At 39.9% G+C, this 18621-nt stretch overlaps 1 protein-coding gene across 4 annotated transcripts in view; it reads right to left on the reverse strand.

Moving 5' to 3' along the window:
* The window catches only part of RELN (reelin), a 372556-nt gene that overhangs the window by 206399 nt on the left and 147536 nt on the right, over nt 1-18621 (reverse strand). For all 4 annotated transcript variants that reach the window (XM_075274073.1, XM_075274072.1, XM_075274071.1 and 1 more), the window contains exons 7-10: nt 18311-18407; nt 15686-15737; nt 3624-3720; nt 606-846 (exon numbers count right to left, since the gene is read on the reverse strand). In XM_075274073.1, the coding sequence (XP_075130174.1) occupies nt 606-846; nt 3624-3720; nt 15686-15737; nt 18311-18407 (487 nt within the window). The remainder of the gene's footprint in view (nt 1-605; nt 847-3623; nt 3721-15685; nt 15738-18310; nt 18408-18621) is intronic.

Below are 18621 nucleotides of genomic sequence, written 5' to 3' on the forward strand. Positions count from 1 at the left end.
CGGCGACTCCGTATCCTGACAGTCTATTGGGAAGAGCTACTGAGCACACACAGGGCGTCTTCTCCACACATGCTCTGTGAAACTTATTGAGATTATGCATTTAATTCCAACAGACACTGAAAGTTTTCAATACCCGGGCTCACTGGGCATGCGCGGAAAAGATAATCCGCGCATGTCCAGTGTTTTCAGACAGACGCCGAGGAAATAAGATATATAAGGTATGTTTTAAATTGTATATGCATTTATATGTATATATGAGCTTTGTCATCAGAATCAGGATGTGCATAAGATGTTGTATTTGAACATTAAGTAAGTCAATTTCCTGTGGACCTCCCATTGGGAGTTGTTTACAAGCCCTGCTTTCCTATATAAAGTCAGGGTCTATGACTACTGTTATTCCAACATTTTCTGCACTTGATGAAGGAGTAGTGTGACCCCAAAACACATTGTGTGTCTGTCTTTTGATCCTGGAATAAAAGTATCCTGGCTAAGCACAGTTACATCCGCTTGGATTTGAATTTGGTCCGACAATTTGCAACTACAGACATTGTCTATGTTTTTAAAATGCCTGTTTAGTATCAGCACTTTACATAAATGCAACAAACCTTGACAGTAGCTCCTGGAAAGAAAAGCCAATTTCCAGTGTCCATTGGATCAAGATTATCTTCTAAAATAACCTGCTTATGTGCAGCATTGATTATAAGTATATTGTCCAGTGCCCAGCATGCTTCATACACATCATCTGCCTGGGTCGTCTCTTGCGCCCATCGGAACCACACATTGTCGCTTTTTGCTTCATAGGGAAGGTAGATAATGTGGATGATTGTACTGACATTCGAAGGAGCACTGAAAAAATAAATATATCACATATAAACAAATTTTCTTGAAAATTAATATAATCCAGATAGTATTTAATGTACAGTAGTTATACCAAAAATATAATAGTAAGTTTCATAAGCAATTCATTATTTTTCTGTAGGTAAAGATGTAGCCATCTTCATATTGTAACTAATAACTTGCTACACCATAATACATCACAGTCAAAGCCATTGAAAGCAATGGAAACAAGTCAAAGTTAAGTAACTAGCAAGTGTACAGTTAATATGATAAAAATAAGGCTACATCTGTATCTTAATGAAATTACACATGAAAATGTCCCTTGAACAAATATACAGGTGTTTTGGAAGCTCCAAGTCTATACATATTAAAAATATTACAATAATGATGCAATGCAGAGATGCAAATCAGCTTGCTAGCAAGCACATTGGGAGTGGTCCCTATTTCCCAAATTCGCCTAAAGACAGTTGCAAATACAAAGGTCTCCTTTGTTGCCTGTCTCCCTTGTTGATATAAGAAACACTCACTGACTGATTGCAGTGATGTGTTGCTATGTGATTGGTTGCTATGTTTGTTAAATGATGAAACAATTTAGAGTAATAACTAAAATTGTTCCCCAAGGCAACCACTAAGATCACTATTTTCCTTTGTAACTTGCAACAAATCATTTCCCAATTCGACCCCATCCCACAACAAAGAGATTAGCCTCCTATCTCCAATACTAATCTATGATGTCTCTGCCAACCAGTCTGACCAACAGTCACGGAGACACATCAGCCAACCAGGTCTTTATACATGCGGGTACCCTGAAAGAGAATCCATGGGGTCCAAGCCTCCATGTAGGCCTTTCGTGCTTCACGCAAGGACACAGTGATGTCCTCCATTACCCTGATGTCTACCACCTTGCAGAGCCAGTGGCGGAAAGAGGGAGGATTGGAGGATTTCCAAAGGGCAAGGACACATGCCCGGGCGGCTGTGATTACATGTCGGAGGGCAGACCTGGGGTATGTGCAGAGGGGGAGATCCGAAAGATGCAGCAGGAAGAGGGCTAGGGAGAAAGGGAGAGAGAACTGGAAGACCTGACAAGCCACTCTGGACGCCTTCCCCGAAGGTCCGGAGAATGGCGCATTCCCAGAAAATGTGCAGGAGGGTCCCCTCCTCTGAACCACAGTGCCAGCAGAGGGGGAAGGCAGACGGGAAGATGCGATGCAATTTCACCGGCACATGGTACCACCGTGTCAAAAGTTTATAGCCCGCCTCATGGTATTTACTAGCAATCGAGCTTTTGTGGGCAAATTTGAGGATCCTGGTACATTGTGAATCAGTGAAAGACATGTTAAGGTCAGATTCCCGCTTAGACAGAAAGGGAGGAGGGTAGACCAGCATCATGTAAAATTCGGAAAGAGAGTGTCGCAAAGGGCCAGTGCCAGAGCAGACCTCCTCAAACCGCGTGAGTGGCCTGTCAAAATCAGGAGTCTTAGGGAGGGAAGCCAGAAAATAAGATATGACATGACCTAAAAGGACCAGGGGAAAGACCCGCTGGGAAGGCCGGGTTGCCCAGGATTGGAAATAGAGGGGAGGGGGAAGGGGAGAGCTTGACTCTAGAAAAAAGTGATCTACACACACGGAGGGTAGGTCCGATTGTGGGATGAGAACGCAGAGTGGCTGGATAGGGATCATCCAACCATGGAAGCATACTCTGCGGGGTACCATAGAAGGAACTTTCAAGGGTGACCCACTGTTTGAAGGGGGAGTGGTGGCTCTAATCCAAAACTCTCTGGATCATAAGGCTTCATAGTATTTATGAGTGTCAGGGAGTCCCAGACCACCCCATTGTTTAGGCAGCATCAGAATAGAGCGGGCCAGCCTAGGGCACTTACCCTGCCAAATGAATTTCAGCAAATCGCTATATAACAGTTTGAAAAACCCAGGAGGGACATGAATGGGTAGGGTCTGAAGGAGATACTATAGCCACGGCATTATGTTCATCTTATAGATGGCGCAACGCCCACACCACGTGTACATCTTCCTAGACACCGACTCAAATTGGATCGGATAGCACGAAGGAGGGGTAAGTGATTGTTATCGTAGAGCGCCCCCAGGTCGCCCGAGATCCACACCCCCAGAAACTTGATGGCCGAGCCGGTCCACTTAAAAGGGAAGGAGGATTCCAGAAGGGACTGAAGGTGTCCTGGAAGCGAGACATTCAGCGCCTCGGATTTCTGAAAGTTAATTTGAAAATTCAAGAGGCAGTGGAAGGTATCCAGCCCAGACATCAAGGCCAGAAGAGAGGCTGCCGGGTCCCAGAGGAAGAACAAGAGATCATCGGCATACGCTGCAATCTTCGGATTAGATTATTCAACCTGCATACTCTAATTGAATTGGTACAGGGTCAAGGACCAGTGATCTTTTGGAGGTAATGTCATCACAGGTCTTGCAGCCTTTCTAGTCATGGAGACTGCACTGAAAATACAAAGCTAGCATTAACAGTGCAGTTTCTGCTTTAGAGTCTCTATTTTGTGCTGATGCCTACACTGGCAGGCATTTGTATCCCAACACTTGGTTAACCACAGTTCACAGTTTGAGAAGCACTGCACTAAAGCGCTGGTTCATAAGGACCTGAGGGTGTTTTTGTGCCCCAAATAGACCTGACAGGTTCCTCTTTTAAAGAGCCTAAGGTGCCTAAGTACCTGTAGGACAATTCTGTATTTGAAGGTATAATGTATGTCAGACAAACAAAAATACTGTATTAATAACAATATTCATAGTATTAATAGTTAACATACCTGATTCTCTCTAGTGGCATCCAATTGGTAGCATTGCCCTTGGCATAGGAAACAACAATACCAGGATCAGAATAGCTGAATCGGCATAAACCTGACCCTGTAAGATGAAACATATTAAAAAATGTTATACTGTGACTAAGGGCATTCATTACTTCTGTAATAACCACAAAAGGCAAGTGACCCCAACACAAAATGCCCATTTTTTTTATAAGTAAAATTACTAAATCAATAATGAAATGCCATTTGAGCTGTTGCTGAAAGTAACCAACAGATTTATCCATGCTTAAGATGCCAGGGTTGATATAAAAGTGATTAATCACAGCTGAGCGGTGTAACATATTTTAGATTTCCCTAGGGAGCAATATGAATGATACACACTTTGTAAGGATGTATATGTTACTGACATATGACCTAAATATTACTGACAGCAAAATCAATACATTGTGATTCTTCGTAGTACCTTTAAATATACACGCATTACTTTAAACAGAATTAATAACTATATGGTAAAACTGAAAATACTTTAAAAGGTCAAAAGCAGAGAAGCAATAAGATGTAGCAGTATGAAAATAATGATATACTCAGATTATTTTACGCATCAATCTAATATGAAAGTCATTTGCACACATTGATCACTTGTAATTTAAATATGATACCATTTATTAAGAGATATTTACATTTTTGTTCACTAGATGGTGCCTTGCTAAAATCTAATAAAGATAAATCCTACATCACATTAGTACAGGGCAGATGTTTGCATAATTACATTAAGAGTTTAATATGCCTACTGAATTTCTCAAGGTCGGAAAGGCAGTAGTTTATACAGTACTGTTTGGCAGTACTAGACATACATCGTAATCTGCTTCTTTTCAAATGTATCTTTGATAAGTTTAAGAGAAACACCAATGTCATTTATGTTTGAAACAAAACTAAGGAATTCATTTATTTTGCTTACTTACAAAGCACCAACATAGTCCACAGCATTGTAAAGATATTGTCAACACTCACTGTCCCAAGTAGTGCTCTTCAACTAAATTCCCTATCAGTATGTCTTTGGTGTGGCGTAGGAAACCCATTCAAACACTGGGAAAACATGCAAACTCCTTGTAGATGTTGTCTTTGGCTGGCTTCAAACCCAGGACTCCATTGCTCCAGTGCTAACCACTGCATCACCATGATTCTCATTACTCTTTGTTCTGTTGCTTGAAGTCATAGCAATTTAACCTATTCCTGCCCTGTAATGGCATGTTGGAGTGGTGGCGTGCTTTACATTACTCTGTCCCATGTTGGTATTGTGCTCAGTGATGTAACGCTTGAATGCAGCTGCTCAGCAATGGAGACCCATGCATGAAGCTTTTGGGCACACAACTTTTTGTTTAAGTTAAAGTAAAATTTCCCTGGTGGCAGTTATAGCAAAAAAAAAAAAAAAAAAGGCTATGTGGACCTTTGTGCTTCTCTGTTGTAAAACAGTGGCTAATGGTCTCTTTGCTCGACCATTACTGTTTCAGCCAATCAGTAAGGCTTGTGACTGACTAAAGCTGTAGTGATATCATCCTGCTGTGCCAGCAACAGGAATTGGCCAGAAGAACCAAAGTGGCCACTCAACACAGGAGCGAAGAGGGATAAGTATAAATATTTTTTGTTTTTATGGCTGCTCCTGCTCCACAGAAAAAGTGTATTTTTCCCAGATAACTCAGTTAATGCCAGAGGAGGTTTGGAACTTTGCTGGTGTTGAATCTCCAGAGCATTAGCTACTTTAACGCACTTTGCGCTTCAAAACTCGACGACTGCACTCTGCAACTATGTGTGGTCTGCAAAGATTTGTAAAGGCCAATTTCATGGCCTACATGAATCATTAATAGGGCTGTCCCAATATTTTTTCACATATATAAAAATATTTCTTATATACAGTAGATAGAAATTTCAGATTGCTGCAATGATTATTGGTGTAGTTTGATTAGACACTGGGTCTTACCACAAGAGGGTGAAAAAGTGTTTCCCCGCTGCCCTAGAAAATGGCTCTTAGAGGTTACATTTGGGTAGTGTACTTTTTGGTGACACATTCTTGACTGCTACACATGCCTCTATGATGCACTCAAAGACCTTTAATGCCGGTGACGATGCAGAGGGCACATTATTAGACTGAGCGCAGCAGGATGATTGTTTCTATGAACTGCTCACCATCTAGACCAGGAATCAGCAACCTTTGGCACTCCAACTGCTCTGAAACTACAACTCCCAACATGCTCCCTTCACTTCCATGGGAGTTCCAAGAACAGCAGAGAAGTATGCATGCTGGAAGTTGTAGTTTGACAACAGCTGGAGTGCTGAAGGTTGTCTATCCCTGATCTAGACCATTCTGCTCTAACTCTCAGGAGATGTTGGAAGTGGATATCTGAGGGCACACATAAACAGTGAACAGGCTCAGAGGGGCCAGACAGACAGTAATGAGAATTATTTGATTCGATGACAGTGGTGTTGTTTATAAGAAATCTGGACTGGTATGGATTGGAGCTGTATCATCTTTAGCTACAAATCCATGTTCTGTTAGAGATCTAATGGGGTTCAATTGGGTTCAAATATGGCGGCCTTGCATTGAGCACTTTAATCCTGACTTTGCTGTAGAGCTCCAACTGCTGGTGTGAAGATATATTTCACAGAAAGTCACCCCTAGTAGTGATACAAAGGACAGTAACAGCTCAACAATATGTGCAGGGAATCCTGCACTATATGTGTTACCTCTTATGGCAGGGAGTCCAAATGGATTTATTCAGCAGGATAATGATTATCACACAGAAAGGGTTTCTCAGGAATGTTCGCCAGACTGCAACACTTCCTTGACCTTTCCATTTGCTAGATTTATTGTCAATTGAGCATTTATGGGACCAGCTGGGATGCCAGCCTTGGTAACTTACAAGAATGCAGATTCTACAAAACCTGAACAAGTCCAACTGTATCTTATCTTGTGTTCAGCCTAAAGGCAGCTCAACAACGTACTAGAGTCCGTACTGTACAGTTTTCTCCAATAACCTTTGACTTTAATGTTGTAATGTGTCTATCTATCTATCTATCTATCTATCTATCTATCTATCTATCTATCTATCTAGATCATCATTGCATCATGTCATCATTACATTCACACATATAAAGTTTAGATTCCAACAACTCCTTCTTGGTATATTATTTTGTTTTGTCAATGAGTCTATCTATCTATCTATCTATCTATCTATCTATCTATCTATCTATCTATCTATCTATCTATCCATGTATAGATATTGAACAACCAGTTGAGGATGGTAGTGATATCAATTTATAATTATTTTGAGCCCATCTGCTTTCAATGCCTGTGTTCCTGTGAACATCTGCTGTCCATCTTTTTACCATTCCCCACACCAGGGCTCCAAATTTTAATCATATTCATTTATTTTACTTAGAAGAGTCACGTTCAGAACCAATCAACCTCATCCTTAGTACGTCAAATACATTCATTCAGCATGAAAGATGAAGCTAAACATGATGCTGTACTGTAGAATGAATAGTCACATAATGAGAGGAAGATTAAGACATCTCCCACTATTTTAATTACCAAAATTCTGCATCACTGCAAAACCACCATTAGTTATTTCAAACAATACATTTTTCACTAAGACAGTAAAAGTGAAAGTCACCAGTGTTTTCTTGTCACATATTTTGAACAAGAATATTAAAAAGAGTACGGTATTTTTTTTAGTTTATTTTATATGATGCCTTTTCTTATGTGATATAATTTTCATAAGGAAAAATATCTTTGTACCATGTTAGGCAGTGGATATGAAATAAAAACTTTTGGAGAAGTCTTCTGTAATTAATACCTTTATTAATGGCTAACTTAAAAAAATGATGACATATTGCAAGCTTTTGGGAACTACTAGAATGGTCCCTTCAGATACCAGCCTGATGAAGGGACCATTCTAGTAGTTCCCGAAAGCTTGCAATATGCCATAATTTTTTTAAAGGGATTCTACCAATAAAACCTTTTTTTGTGGATATGCAAATCTTTTTACTGATATGCAAATCTTGCAGCGATCGGGGCGGGCCCCAGTGCTCAAACAGCGATGGGGGAGTCCCAACCGCTGCCAGAGAAGTGTCTCTAAGCGCCGCCTCCTTCTTCGTCCGCAGCGTCATCTTCAATGTCTTCTTCTGTCCGTAACTTCTAGGCTTCGGGCCTTGGGCAGAGCAGGCTGCGCGGGTGCACAGGTCACGGGAAACTGGCCGCTTGCACAGTATTGTTAGCGCGTGGCCTGTGCGCCTGCGCAGTCTGCTTTGCTCTCCTAGAAGTTACGAGCTTACGCCAGAAGAAAACATTGAAGATGACGCTGCAGACAAAGAAGGAGGCGGTGCTGGAGACACTTCTCTAACAGTGGTGCGGACGGCCCCATCGCTGTTTGAGCGCTGGGGCCCGCCCCCATCGCTGTGAGAGAACTCATTTGCATACCAGTAAAAAACAGTATTTCTAAGAAACGGCGCAGCGGAGACCACGTCTAAAGGTAAGAGATGAATAGCCTTTCTAAAGGCTATTCCAACGTCTTATCCACAAAAAATAAAGATTTTAATGGTAGAATCCCTTTAAGTTAGCCATTAATAAAGGTATCAACTACAGAAGACTTCTCCCAAAAAATTTTATTTTGTAATTTTCATGATGTGACATTACTAACTCATCAGAAAAAATAGTAGGGAAGTTGAGAAATATAAGGATTTTAGAAGGCTTACAGAACTTTTATATATTTTCAAGAAAATTTCCAAAATCCATGGACCTACAGCACTGCAAGACTAAATTAAATGTGAAATAGAAGCTACAAAATAAGAATGCTTTCAAAAACAGTGTAAAAAAGGATGTCCGAACCATTTTTATTATTTATTAGGGCTGCTGAAGAGGCCATACACATACAAAAACCCTTTTCTCTTCTCCCCAAACCTCTGTTTCGAGCAGCAGTCCAATCTTTTGTATGCAAGTACCCTGGCTGACCTTCCCCAGTGATGTCCCAGGTATACTACTACAGGTGACCACTGCCACCAACCACAGGCCTCAGCAGTGTAGACTTCTTCACAAACTGTATGACCACTTCACAAACTGGTGACCACTGAGGCCTGTGATTGGCTGCAAACAGCTGCTGGAGATGGAGGCCCAAGGAGAGGTGAATAAAGTTTATTTTTGTTCATGGCCTCAGCAGTCCTATTAAATAATTTTAAAAAAGTCAGACAAATCTTTTAATAGTTCATTTTTGTTCATTAGTAAAATTAAGTGAATGATCAAAAGAAAAATCTAAATCACATCAATATTTGATATGACTAGTTGCACCAAATTTTTGAAGGAACTTGTTCCAAACATCTTGGAGATCTAACCACAAATCTTCTGTGGACGTAGGCTTGCTCAGATCCTTCTGTTTCTTCATATAATCTTAGAAAGATTTAATGATGCTGGGATAAGTAATTGTGGGGGCCTTATGTAGAAGGAAGGGACTGATTTTTTTTCACATTATACGCAATCTCTTCTGCGTTTAATACTCATTTGATGGAATCTTCTGTAGTATATATTGCTGTATATTCTTGATGTATATATGAACTTGGTTAATTACTAGAGTTGAGCGAGTACTGTTTGGATCAGCCGATCCGAACAGCATGCATGCATTGAAATCAATGCACGCAGCCGACACGCGGGGGGTTAAGCGGCCGGCTGCCGTCAAACCGGAAGCACCAGGTGCACCATTCATTTCAATGCGTGCGTGCTGTTCGAATCGGCTGATCCGAACAGTACTCACTCATCTCTATTAATTACTTAACGTCCATCCTTCTTTACTCTGTATTATAATTTCTTCATTTCTTCTGTCATTTTGTGCAGGAGTTTGAGTTCCATTAGTGACAACAATATCGTTATGGCTCTCGATGGCTGTAAAATGTGTTGTATACTACATCTATGGCAAAATCGCATAAATGGTGATTATTTCTACACCGATAATATTAAAGGGATTCTATAACTGGAAAAACGTATTTTTTCACTAACAGCATGTCGGAATAGCCTTTGGAAAGGATATTCTTCTCCTACCTTTATTTTTCGGCTCCCTGTCGCGGTTTTTGCGATTTTTCTTCTTCCTTCTTTATTAAAATTAGTTTTCATAAAGCACAAGGGGCGTCTGCTGTGCTCAAAGCACAGGCTCCTGAGAAGATCCAGTGCCGCCCCTGTCTTCTTGTGCTGACGCCTCTCCGCAACGTCAGCACCTGACGATTGTGTCTTCGGGATTCAAATTAATTTTTATGAAAACTGATTTGAAGAAAGGAGAAAAATCTCAAAAACGGCGATGAGAAGAAAAATAAAGTTAGGAGAAGAATAGCCTTTGTAAAGGCTATTCCGACGTGCTGTTAGTGAAAAAAACATTTTTCCAATGATAGAATCCCTTTAACATCTTTAGGACAGTAATATATATCTTAGTTTTGGATCCAGTGCCTTTTTGTTTTATCATTTTTTAATTTTTAGTGACTATTTATGCATGAACATATATATTTAACCACATGAGGACCATCGGCCGTAAAATTATGGCCAGCGATCCTGGTCTCTGAAGTCCGGCCAATTGTAAAGATACGGCCAGTCTTCAGAGACCCCCTGGATGGGGAATGAGAGCGGGTGTTAGCTGTTATTAACAGCAACACCTGCCTTGATAACGTCCGGTTGGAGCAGATCAGTCCGAGACAGGGACATCCACGAACCAGCCTATGACAATGGTCCCGCAAGGAGTGACAACTAAAGATCAAGCTAGCAGCCCGAAATACAAATTAGTAAGGCCATACGAAGGCGCACGGCCCTACAGAGGGGCAACCATGGCAAGCAACAACATATTTCAGTTTTAATGAAAACTCAGATATTCTGTAAGCATCTCACATGAATGAAAACATAAGGGAGCTGAAATTTAGAAATTAAATTTTTTTGAATAGTACATTCTTTTAGCCCTCAAACGTCAATATTTACATGGGTTAAAAGGGGAAAATGCATCCCTCACTTTATTAAGAAATTTCTGTGGAGTACATACCTCACATGTGGATGTAAAATGCTTTTTGGGAACACAGCAGGTCACAGAAGGGAAGAAACGCCATTGAGCTTTTGGAGGGCAGTTTTTGCTGAAATGATTTTCAGGTGCCATGATGTGTTTGCTGAGCCCCTGAGGTATTAAAATAGTGGAAACTCCCATCAAATCACTCCTTGAGAAATTTATAAAGGAGTATGGAGATCATTTTGGCCTTATATGTGTTTCATATATCTTATGAAAAATGGGAGGTGAAAATTAAAAATCTATTTTTTTTTTTTATAAAAAATTGATTGATCCCCATATTTTTCACTAACAATCTTTCAAGGAATTTATCAAGCATTATAATGAGCATTTTGACCCCACAAGTATGTAATAGATTTTATTAACATGTTTGAGCACACAATGGGGACTGAAAGTGATAGAGTTCTATTTAGCTTCTGGAGGTCGCTAAATAGATCTTAAAAAACTTAATTTTGTTGAAATTGTTTTCAGGTGCTATATAGTATTTGAAAACCCACTTAAGGCTAAGGCCCCACGGGCCAGAACCACCACGCTAAAGCGCTGCTGGAACAACTGCGGCGTGAACGCATTGCGGTTCTTCCCTCAGCACTTTGAACAGAAAGTTCACTGAGTTTTCCTCCACAGACTTTTTGTTACAGTTATATCTATGGGAATGCCACCGGCGTTTCTGTAAATATAATTGACATGCTGCGATTTTCAAAATTGCAACGGTTTTGTAAATTTTTTCCGCAAAGTGGCATGGGATTCGCATGAATCCCATCCACTTTGCAAGTACTGTAAAACGCTGCGATTTTTACCGGCCAAATCACAGCATTTCCGGCCCGTGGGGACCCGGCCTTAGGCTAAGACCTCATGTAGCGGGCTGAATCAAAAAAGTGCTGCGAGAAAAACATGGCGTCAACGCATCACAGTTTTCTGCAGTTCTTTCACAGAAAGTCCGCTGAGGAAACCTCTGTGGACTTTCTACTTCCATTATACCTGTATGAAATCTGCTGGCATTTCTGTAGGTATAATTGACATGCTGCGATTTCCAAAATCTTGCCAGTTTTGGAATTCGCAGCATGTCCGCTATGGGTATTTTCCACAATGTGTGAATGGGATTCAGTAAAATCCAATTAACTTTGCAGGGACTGTAAAACACGTGTTTTTTTTTTTTTTTTTCTGCTGTGTTTCCAAGTGGCCAAACTGTGGTTTTTACACCACATGGGATCCTGGCTCAAACATTGCGAAAACACGGTGTTTTTTGCTGCAGCATGTCAATTACCAGCAGAAACACAGACCTTTTCCTTACAGGTATAATAAGAGCAGTAAGTCCAAGGAGAAAATCTCAGCAAAAATGCAATGAAAAACGCTGCAGAAAAAACGCTGAATTTTGGCTGTGGTTTTTTTCACAGATTTTTTTTGTTGTGCTTTGCTACATGGGTCCTTAGCCTCAAGGCTGAGGCCCCACGTTGCATAAATGTGGCTCTTTTTATTCAGATTTTGCTATGTTTTTTTGAGTAAAAGGAATGGGAAATATATAGGAAGTACTTATACTTCTACCTTCTGCTCAATCAATTCCTGGCTTTGGCTCAAAAAGTGCAGCAAAATGTGCAACAAAAATGCTGCATTTCTGAAACGTGATGCCTTAGCTTAAATGATCCAATTTTGAAAACAGCAACCCTTTAGGCTAAGGTGCCACGTAGAGGGCTGAAGCCAAAAAAGTGCTGTGGGAAAATCTTTCCTCTGCAGGAAAAGTTATCCTCTATGGACTTTCTGCTTGAATTATACTGCTAGGGTAACTGTGGTTTTTTTGCAACACAATATCACTTTAGCCTCAAATTTTTCATGTTCTTAAATGAAAATACACCGCAAAATTTGTTATGAAATTTCTCCTGAGTAACTTATTACCCTATACGTGGATGAAAACTTCTATTTGGGCACATGGAAAGAGGCTAAATAGGAGATGCACCATTAGGCTTTTTGGCTGCGGTGGAAATATTGCAGAAAAAAAAAAAAAGCTGTATTTTACATTACCTGCAAAGTGGATGGGATTCTAGAAATCTGCAGTGGAAGTGCTGCAATTTTAAAAATGGTTGCGATAACACTGCGTATTGGTCATGGCGTTTTACAGTACCTGCAAAGTGGACGAGATTCTGACCAATATCATCCACACATTGCAGAATAATATCTGCAGAGGGAATGCTGCAATTTCAAAAACCATTTTGTTTTTGTAAATCGCAACAATTATACCTACAGAACCGCTGGAGGTTTCCATATAGGTATACTAGAGGCAGAATGTACGCAGAGGACAACTCTGCAGAGTTTGTGTGAAAAATGCTTTGGAAAAATTGCAATGTATTTTCAGCTGACTACAGAGATGATTTTCAAAAAATAATTTTTCCAGATATGTGCCATTTCGGTGCTGAATATCTCACGCCCAGCTTGTGCCACTGTGAAATGTCAATTCTCTCGCTAATATGCTATTTTTTCCATACACTAGAAACACCCTGATCTTTTGCCTGGGAATATAACAGGACTAAACTGCACTGGTGGGCAACTTTGGAGGTTCTGATGTGAAATTAAAAAGAAAATAAATTAAACCCTGAGATACGACCCCTGTTTAATAACTACACTTGTCAAAGACTTTCTCAAGGAGAATATCTGATCACTTTGACACCAGGAGTGCTTTCCAAAAATCACTGTAGAACGTGAAAATTTAAATTTTTAAAGAAATATGTCATGTAGGTGCCCAATGTTTTATGCCCACTTTGTGCCAACAGAGTCTTGCGCTATTAAAAGTTTCAAGTGGGTTATCATGCGTACAACAAAGTTGTATATGTGGGCGTACACAACTGGGCTTAGGAGAAAGGAGCACTTTGCTTTTTTGCTTTTGGTGTGAAAATTTAGAGAAGTTAGAAGGACAAGTTTTTGGATGTCATGTTCCTTTTGCAGAGCCACAGAGGAGCCATTAATGTGGAATTCCCTAACATATAACCCTTAACAAATATATCAAGAGGTCTAGCGAGCAGTTTTGCACTTAAGTGTTTATAATTATTTTATTTAATAGAAATTAATAAATGATTGATAAATGAAAAGTGAGAATTGCAATTTTCATAGTGCATCAAAAAAGTTCACACTAGCGTTTGGATCTCTGAACCCTATTTGCTTAAAAAGTGGTTACCTGTAGAAACCCACAGATCCCATAGACTATAATGGGGTCCGATGAGTTTTCGCTCGAAATCGGCAGAGACTGAAGTCCTGCTTGCAGGACTTTTCTCTCTACATATTTTAAGCAGAATAAGGAACAGAGTCCTCAAATGGTCACCCAATGCTATTGTGTCCAGAGCATTACACAGCATATCTTGGATACAGCAGCTTTTAGACTGTGCATATGTTGGCAGCAGCTGAGCACAACATATTGTATGCTAAAATGCCGTATTTCTGGAAAAATTGCAATTTTCGCTTTTCACCATCTGCTGTGCATTCATTTCTGGATAATAAATTAATGACGGGAGTAAGGCTAGTTGCAGACAACTGTTTGTATTTTGCGGTCAGCAAATTAGAAATGAATCTTCAGTTTTTGCGGACAGGGTATCTTCAATGTGTGCTCAATGTTTCTTCAGCATCATTGAAGTAGGTCCGCAAAAACTGAAGATTGTCTTCAGTGTGCCATCAGTATGTGATCCTAGTTTGTGGATCCACCAAAAAATAAAAAACAGGAGACATCCAATGATATTCCTAGCTTGTCCAAAAAAACGGACGGCACACTGATGACACACTGAGTACATCAGAGTGCCATCCTAGGTTGTTAGTGTATCGTAGGTTCCTATGGATAAGTCCATTTCACAAACACTGAACATTTAGTCAGCCACAGCCAAAAAAAAAAAGCTGCAGAAAAGACTGTGACAGAAACACATCACATTTTTTCTGCGTTTTTTAACAGAAAGTCTGCAGACTTCTCATCTGCGGACTTTCTGCTCTATTATACATATAAGGAAATTGCCAGTGTTTCTGTAGGTATAATTGAGATTCTGCAATTTACAAAAGTGTAAGCGTTTTTGAATTCACAGCTTTTCCAGTGCAGATTTTTTTCTGCAATGTGTGGATGGGATTAGATAGAATCTTATCCACTTTGCAGGTGATGTAAAATGAAGTGTTTTTTTTTTTCCCGTGGCTACAGCAACCAAATATTGCTTTTTAGCAACATGGAGCACTGCCTAAGGCCTACATATGTTTTTTATTTTTGTGGTAATGGGCCTTTTTTACTAGTTTTATTAATTCATTAATTTAATTTTTCTTAACACTTTTTTTTTTTAAAATCAGGACTTCATCATTTGCAGTCATCTCCAATACTCATATATCGAGCTGCTAGGGAGGGCCTGGGGTCACTTATTAGACCCTGAACTGCCATAGAAATAGGCAACCCCAAAGGCAGTGTGGGGTGAGCTAACTATAGAATTTAAGGGGTTAAAAAGCAATTGGCACTATGTCCACCCTATCTGAGTGCTAGCACAGGATGTCTACTGTATTGTACTGCTGACACCCACTCTCCAAGGCACTCACTAAGCTCCTGAGCCTATGAGTCTTTACAGGGTTAATGAGTAGAACATCTTACTTTGCATTTCCAATGTAAGCTAATGGCCATAAAACTGAAAAACCTCTAGTTTAAAGGCATAGTAAAATATGCCACTTGGCTAAAATGCATAGTAAAATATTGCAGTTTTATCAATATGCAAATTAAAATCTTTAGGCAACAAGGACGTTGCCTTTGCTCTAAACAGGTACACAGCAATTCCCTCATTGATCTAAAGACCTTATTTACATATTGACAAAAAACAAACACACTGTGATATCTCAAGAAATGAAGTACCAATTCACATGGGGGAAACACAAGTTGATTCAGCTGACCCTAAATTATCTATCAGCAAAGCTAGGTTGGTAAGATGGGTTCTGATGAAAGACGTCCTTTAACACGCTTATGACATAGAATGATAGACTTACCTATAGAAAACTGTAACACGGATGCTGTAGTTGTGTTAAGGCTAGTTGTTATCTAAAACAAAAAGACATCACAGTAAAAAAACCATGATATTTAAATATATAAACTACAAACATGACATCAAAGGAACAACAAAATCATGAAAAACAGACCAAGTTCCTTCTGTATGGGTCACAAAGATAAAAATGTATTTCTAAATCAGAACAATGGACAGAACAATGGCACAAAGATTAAAAGTATGTAACATATAACCCTACAGTGAGTAACTAGTTGCATATGTAACTTTCAAGGATTGCTAAAAATGTAATGGAAAAAGGGGGAGGCGCCAAACTGAGTATAAACAGTGAAAATCATGAATATAAAGACAGTGAAGTGATATACCCAAGGTAAGTAAGCTAAAAGTAGTAATGCCGCTATAACATGAAATGATTTCTAAGTCTCAATGTAAGTACACAGCGAGTATATAATAAACAGCATAAATTCAGACATAGCAAAATGTTAGAGTCATAAGAACACATACCCATAATGACCGTGCAACAAGGGACCAGAACCAGGGGAAACCCTACCCCAACGCGCGTTTCGGCGCAGCCTTCTTCTGGGGCCGCCCCCTTTTTCCATTACATGTTTAGCAATCCTTGAACGTTACATATGCAACTAGTTACTCACTGTAGGGTTATATGTTACATACTTTTATTCTTTGTGCCGCACATTTATTCTCATAGCCTTTATTTATAACTTATATGCATGATCTACTTTCCATACCCTGTTATTTATTACGGATCAGTACCAGAACAGGATTCCCCTTTTTCTGTTGGTAGCTATCCTCCCTATTTTTAACTTTTTCATTAATAAAGGTATTATGTTTTATCTCTCATTCATGTGGAGTATTCCTTTCAGTTTTCTTTGTTTTCTATTTAAATATATTTAGACTCTATGGATTACAATTACAGTATTTGCATTAGAGCTGTCTCTCATTTCAAGTCATGCAAAGAAGAGTGTTTTATTCACTTAGCAGCTTTTTATTCCACACCAGTCAATATAGAAGGTTTTTGTTGAATGAGAGCAAGCAGACATCATAAAAAACATGAGGGATACATCTATAATGGTAAATGTTTTCAGCCCCTACTAAGTGTAGCTTGCTGAAGGATTTATCATAGAGTTCCTTTGGAGCTGTAAAATTTATCTTTAGCAAGGATGGTCATTGCAGGGTTAAACAGATCCCTGGTCATTTGTTATTGGATCATTGATAACATTACCACTATTTTAGTAACTTTAGTAAGATGGCAAAAACTTTTAGTTTAGTATAGATAGGAAAGCAACCTAAGGCTCCGTTCCCACGGAGTAACACGACACGCATTCAGACACGTATACACGTGTCAGAGTGTGAGCGCATAAAACAGATCCCATTCACTTCAATGTGTGCCGGCTCACGCACATTACACATTGAAATCAATGGGTTAAAAAGCCTGCCATTGATTTCAATGTGTAGCACCCGTAAGCCGGCACACATTGAAGTAAATGGGATCTGTTTTGAGCACTCACACGCTGACATGTGTATACGTGTTTGAATGCGTGGCATGTTACTCCGTGGGAACGGAGCCTAAAGATGAGTTCACACAGAGTTTTTTTGGAGCGGATTTTGAAGTGGAATCCGCCTCAGAACCTGGCTCCAAAAAATGCCTCCCATTGACTTCAATGAGAGCTGTTCACTTTTTTCTGCGAGCATTTTTGTCCTGTTCACGGAAAAAAAAACAAAAAACAAGCTGCCCTATCTTGCCTTGAATTCCGTGGCTATATCTGCTTTTGGGCGTCCTCAGCGCGACACTACCTGCTGACTAGGCCCATTCATTTGGGCCTAAATCACAGCGGAATGCCGCTAGCCGCGGGAGGCGTTTTTTGGAGTGCATGCTGATGCGGATTCCAGAGTCAAAATCCGGACCAAAAAAGTCAGTGTGAACTCAGCTTAAGACTACATGACTGTATTGTGGAAAGCTCAGCAAGACATGAAAGTCAGTAAAAGTTAAAACATGTAGCTGTTATTGAGGAGAGAAGTAAGTTTACTTGGCTCTCTTCTCAAATGTTGGCAGTGGCAGAGCTGCTTATGGCTAAGTCCCAACATTGTGGAAACAAGCTATTTTTGTTGCAGATTTTGCTGCTTTTTTTGAGCCAAAGTCAAGAGTGGCTTAAAAAGGAATGGAAAATATAAAAGGAAGCTCTTAGAGTATGTTCACATGTAGTTTTTTGGTCAGGCCGCAGGCAGACAACGGCGGAAACTGGCAGCTGACCACCAGGTTTCCATCCCATGTCCAGCTTCGCCGGGGCTGAAGATAGAAACCCGGCGAAATGCACACCCCGGACACGGAGCGCAGTGTTAAAGTCCCTTAAGTTTGTGGTTGTAAGATGACAAAATGTGAAAAAAGTTCAAGGGGTATGAATACTTTTGCAAGCTACTGTATATGACCTGACTTTTCAACATCACCTTAGAAACCCTTTTATCTAATACCAAGTTATGGTAAAAAACAAAAAACCCAAACTCTTGTAGTTTCAACATGAATATGACTAAAAAGAGATAGAAGCTGTACGAAAAACAAAGTAAGTTGAAAATAAAGGATGGAATAATAACTTACAATCTCTCTTGGACCATATGGATCACAAAATGTCACAGCACTTCCATGCATGATTACACCACACAGCTCTCCAACTTCACAGTTTTTGCATGGCATCCTGTATGAATAGACACAAAACATAAGAATTATTTAACCCCTAATGGACACAATGTAAAACCCCCTTAGGGCTCGTTCACATGTGCACCCAGTCTCCATTTATACAGGTTTTGGGCAGGAAACGGAGACCTGTAGGCATTTTTCAAACCCATTCAAATGAATGGGTTTGAAAAGTGTCCGGCCATGAGCCCCGGTGAGCATTTTATGCTCTCCGC

The sequence above is a fragment of the Leptodactylus fuscus genome, chromosome 5 (assembly GCF_031893055.1).
Source record: "Leptodactylus fuscus isolate aLepFus1 chromosome 5, aLepFus1.hap2, whole genome shotgun sequence".
Classification (NCBI taxonomy): Eukaryota; Metazoa; Chordata; class Amphibia; order Anura; family Leptodactylidae; genus Leptodactylus; species Leptodactylus fuscus.